Consider the following 5,463-nt stretch of genomic DNA (forward strand, 5'->3'; position numbering starts at 1 on the left):
TGGCAAAGGATGTTAGCCAAGAAGAGCTAATACACCTGGTACATGATCGCCCTGCAATATGGGATAAGAGGTGTGGAGACTATAGCAACCGATATGTCTCTAACAACAAATGGGAGGAAGTCTTTCAGGCGGTGACACCGAACTGGCAAACACTAAAAAAAAATGAAAAATTTGAACGTGGTAAGTAGTTTGTGGGTTATGGGGGGGTGGGTTGTTATCTTGTAGTCCATCCATATGTCAACATCCATATCCACCGGCCACGTCACCTGCCACAAGTTGTGAATTGGCCACTGGCCACGCCACCTGCCACAAGTTGTGAATTGGCCACTGGCCACGCCACCTGCCACGTCACCTGCCACAAGTTGTGAATTGGCCACTGGCCACGCCACCTGCCACGCCACCTGCCACAAGTTGAGAATTGGCCACTGGCCAACTGCCACGCCACCTGCCACGCCACCTGCCACAAGTTGAGAATTGGCCACTGGCCACGCCACCTGCCACGTCACCTGCCACAAGTTGTGAATTGGCCACTGGCCACGCCACCTGCCACGTCACCTGCCACAAGTTGTGAATTGGCCACTGGCCACGCCACCTGCCACGTCACCTGCCACAAGTTGTGAATTGGCCACTGGCCACGTCACCTGCCACAAGTTGTGAATTGGCCACTGGCCACGCCACCTGCCACAAGTTGTGAATTGGCCACTGGCCACGCCACCTGCCACGTCACCTGCCACAAGTTGAGAATTGGCCACCTGCCACGCCACCTGCCACAAGTTGTGAATTGGCCACCTGCCACGCCACCTGCCACGCCACCTATGGGTGTATTTTATTTTCTGTTTCTTCATAGGAGAGAGTATCGTCACCCGCTGGCGCTCATTGAGAGACCGTTATAGGAGAGATTTGAAGGAGGAGACAATGTCCCGCAGTGGAGCTGGAGCCTCCAAGTACAAAAAGGGTGCATTTTTTGAAATGCTGGATTTCCTGCGTAACGTGATGAGCCTAAGAAGGTACCTAGCCACTTTATAACATTATTTGACCAAGTAAACTACAAATAATAAACTTGATCCACACATATAAATATCTGAATTAACAGAAATGCATAATGACCTAGTATGCATATCATAGTAGCTCATTATTAATGAATTGCTTTCCTGAGATGAAAGTCCCCGTATAGGTCTTCTTTCCCCTCTTACTTTGCTGCCATCACTCCTTGAGTGTCTGGTAGGTATTGGGGGTCATTTACTAATGGCAAATTAACTTTGCACTGCAAGATCACTTGTAAGTACCGTCACTGTAGATCTAAGTGGAAGATCTGAAATGAGGGGAAGCACTGTTGATTTTATCATCCAATCACGTGGACGTTAAAATACTCTTTTTTACTTTCCTTGCATGTCCCTCTCAGATCTACAGCGACTGGACTTCCAAATGCTCTGATAGTGCACTGGTAGTGCAAAGTGGATTTCCCTTTAGTAAATAACCCCGACTGTGTTTCAGGGGGTGTTGATAGGTAACAGTCAGACAACTTTGTCTATTTTTTATATGCAAATATGTTCAAACTAAGTATTCCAAAAGTGGTATGTAGGGTTGACCACAGCAGTATACACACACATGGATCTATGTATTGTTGAAACAAGTCTGAATTGACCTTTAACCCATCTACCAACCAATATTTTACAGTACAGCCACTAACATCAGTGAAACGGAGGAGGAAACAGATACTGAATTTTCGCAGCCAGATCCCATGGGAGAAACAGGAGTGACAGAAAGTGAGGCAGCTGAAGATGCCACTAGAGCTGCAAGACCGATTCCACCAACCACAAGTGTGCCTGTAAGTATCGAACATAAAATGCCTACTTTTTTAAATATTGTCAAAAGATAATGTGCTAATAGATATGTGTTCCACCCCTCAGATTCGTTCAGTTGGTTCAACTGTGAGAAAGCGTCCACAAAAAAACAAATTAGATAACGCCATGCTGAGCTTCATGGAGGAGATGAAAGCAAGAAGACCTGACTCCAACGATCCTTTTTTGGACCCTAACAACGAGGACGCTTTATTCCTAAGAAGCCAGTACCACCTGCTACAAAAAATGAATCCGGATCGAAAACTTGATATGCGCCTGGCAATTGGCCAGTATATCGGTACTTGTCTGAAGGCTTCTATGTCAGGAGACCCTGTGCCCCAAGTTATCTCCCCTTCCCAACGCCAATTCTACCCCGATCACCCACCACCAGCTCCCTACACTCACCGATTCCAACCCAGCCCTATACCCCATCATTACCGTGCCCCTGCCTCCACTGCCCAAAATTTTCCAGTCCCACCCCAGGCACCCAACTATGATCCCTCTCCTTCCCAGGGGACTTCACGATCTGATTCCTCCCTTTTCCCCACCCCTTATTATCAAGATCTATAATTTTATTTTTTTTGGAAATTTTTGATACGATACTTTAATAAATTGATTTTTGCCCCTTTTTGTGATGTGTATTTCATTTTTTTTTTATCTTTTACTATAAGTTACAATCTACATGTTGCGTTCATAAAGTTCAAAGAAAAATAGTAGACTGCATGAAAATGATTTTTTTTTTGGTATTTTATGTGAAAAGAAACAAACTGATATATCATAGGGACATAATGACAATTGAAGCATGAAAGCATACACTTGTAGAAATCTTAAATGTAGAAATTAACTGGCGTTTTCACTATGACAAGAAAGACCATGCAAATTAACTAAAAGGGGCGAAACATGTTACTATAAAGGTGCAAATGATAAAGTTCCTCGTGACTGTTTTTACACATATTGATACTGCCACGGAACCTCTCCTTCTGGGGACATAAAAAAATTAGTAAAATTGTCACGCATGGTAATAGCTGAATTGTTGGGTCGCAGTCCGGAAAAGCGCACAGATGGTAGGTCTACCTCGTCCTCTTCCTCAACAGAAATCCCTTCCTTCTCGCGGATGACATTGTGGAGGACACAGCAGGCTTGGATTGCCAGTTGGGCATTCTCCACGCTAAGTTGTATAGCGCTATGAAATATGCGCCATTTGCCGCTCAAAATGCCAAAGGTGCATTCAATAAGGCGCCTTGCACGACTCAAGCGGTAGTTGAAAATTTTCTTTGGGGTCGTTAAATTCTGCCTGGCATAAGGCCTTAAAAGATGATGAGAAAGTCCAAATGCCTCATCAGCAACTAGAACATGTGGCAAATCTGGTCCTACAGTTGATGGTAGTGGTTGATCTGCTGGGAAATTAAAGTGTCCCTCCAGTATTCTTCTCCCCATTACTGATGATGAAAATATTCTTGCGTCGGCATTCGATCCATAGGCTCCTATATCAACGGCAATAAATTTGTAGTTACTGTCGCAAATTGCCATTAGCACTAGTGAAAAATATTTTTTATAATTGAAAAATTGCGAGCCAGATCCTGGTGGCATCTGGATTCTGACATGTTTCCCATCCAGAGCTCCAACACAATTGGGGAATTGAGTTTTTTTCCAAAAGCCAGTCGCAATTTCCTGCCACATGGTAGCATCAGGAACCGGCATTGCAGAAGAACGAAGCTCCTCCCATATTGCTTCGCAGGTCTCATGCACTATCACTGATATGGTCGATATTCCCAATAAAAAAAAATGGCTTAGTGACGTATAAGACACTCCAGATGCAAGAAACCTAGGAAGAGTAGAAGAGTAGAAGAAATTACGAAAGGAATCCAACATTACACTGGACATAATCAAGCTAAATGGCTGGCTGGCTTACCTGAGGGTAATGAGAAGTCGCTCCTCTGGAGGCACAGCAAGTCGCATGTCTGTGTTTGTACGGTATAGTCTGGGATGTAACTTTTCAAGTAAATAATCAAACGTTGGGATCGTCATTCTAGTGAAATTAAAAAATTTAGGAGGGTAACGTCGCAAATCTGCATATTGCAGCGCAAAGAAACCCTCACTTGGCCTTTTGAGGAGCATGGGATGTGCCCAGTACCTGCGTCCCCTAGCAGACATCTTCCTGGTCAAGCTTTTTTTTCTCCACACATAGTACATCATGACAAATGATGTCACATTCTGATAATAATTCCCCAAATCCATCGTAATCAGCAAGTACAGTGAAATACAGCAATGGATCAGGAACAAAACAGCCGGCTGTTAACATACAGGAAGAGGAAAGCACACTGGGGGAAACAAAGAATCATGGGAAAATTCTTGAAAAGATGATTAATAAAGTTCTAAAACCAAAAAAATAAAAAAAAAGGATCAAAAAACGGATCGAAAAAACGGATGAAAAACGGACCAAAAACGGACCAAAAACGGACGGAAAACGGAACGGAAACGGATGTAAACGGATGGAAAACGGACGAAAAACTGATGAAAAAACGGATCAACTGAAGGGGAAAAAAAATAATGTAAAAACTGAACGGACGTGTGAAAGAGCCCTTAATAGGCTGAACGCCCATGAAAGCAATATAATTCCTTGGTCTTTGAATCACCTTCAGAGTTCAAGTCTGTGAGTTGCATGGAAGCAGGACAACCAAGTGGGTGATATCCAGACAGGCGAATATACTCCTACAACGAGTTTGATCTCTGTAATAGGGATTCACCATATCTGGTAAGAGGCCAACTTTTACCCTATGAGACATCATATCTTCAAATATATGTGATTGTTTTCAAATGGAACATATCAGACATCTTGCTATGCTCGGAGATTGAACGCAAAGGAGACATATGCAGGAGATTGCCTGAATGAGTATCTGGCAGGGATATTATTGCCTGAATGAGATTCCACATATGCTGCATCTATTCACTAAATGTACTTTGTGTGTTACAAATAAGAGTCACAAAAGGCACTTATTATTTATAATAAGTTTATTGGATGTTTATTCATTTTGCACTTTTTTGAGCACTGTTTTTATATTGTGGTTAACGCATCAGTCACTTTATTCATTTTCATTATATTGAAGCACATTTGCATCAAGTATTATCTTATGCACAACAATCACTTTATAAATGATATATCGTCACATTTTATATGGTTCAACACAGGAAATAGCGCTTCATATATATTAATACAATGTATAGTGTGTGTTGTGATTTGTACTTTTTAAAATTGTCGCTGGTCGCGACGCTAGCAGGGAACGGAGCCTGGAAAACACAGAGCATCGGACGGAGGACCCGGCCGGGGTACACAGCGGAGTACATCATGGGATCCTAGGGATATGGTAAGTACATGTTCCTGGATACTGTGATGCAAACCTGAGTGTGGCTCGGGGTTACCGCTATTGGTACTGAAAATTAACCCCGAGCCACACCCGGGAATGACGCCAGGGAGGTTAAGGGGGTTGTAAAGGTTTGTCTTTTATTTTCTAAATTGATTCCTTTAAGCTAGTGCATTGTTGGTTCACTTACCGTTTCCTTTGATTTCCCTTCTAAATGTTTTTTTCTTTGTTTGAATTTCTCACTTCCTGTTTTTCCTCAG

General features: G+C 42.9%; 2 protein-coding genes across 2 annotated transcripts; one reads left to right on the forward strand and one right to left on the reverse strand.

Moving 5' to 3' along the window:
- Nucleotides 1-796: 796 nt before the first annotated feature.
- Nucleotides 797-2,471, forward strand: LOC120945186. Its single transcript, XM_040359114.1, has 3 exons — nucleotides 797-1,007; nucleotides 1,678-1,828; nucleotides 1,911-2,471. Exons 1-3 carry the CDS (start codon nucleotides 916-918, stop codon nucleotides 2,409-2,411), a joined length of 744 nt encoding a protein of 247 aa, XP_040215048.1. The 5' UTR covers nucleotides 797-915; the 3' UTR covers nucleotides 2,412-2,471.
- A 103-nt stretch (nucleotides 2,472-2,574) lies between these two features.
- On the reverse strand, nucleotides 2,575-4,223 carry LOC120945184 (protein ALP1-like). Its single transcript, XM_040359113.1, has 2 exons — nucleotides 3,754-4,223; nucleotides 2,575-3,666 (listed from the first exon to the last, which is right to left on the reverse strand). The coding sequence occupies exons 1-2, from the start codon at nucleotides 4,077-4,079 to the stop codon at nucleotides 2,787-2,789; spliced, it is 1,206 nt and encodes a 401-aa protein (XP_040215047.1). The 5' UTR covers nucleotides 4,080-4,223; the 3' UTR covers nucleotides 2,575-2,786.
- Between the last annotated feature and the right edge of the window lie 1,240 nt (nucleotides 4,224-5,463).

This window comes from Rana temporaria, chromosome 7 (assembly GCF_905171775.1).
Source record: "Rana temporaria chromosome 7, aRanTem1.1, whole genome shotgun sequence".
NCBI lineage: Eukaryota > Metazoa > Chordata > Amphibia > Anura > Ranidae > Rana > Rana temporaria.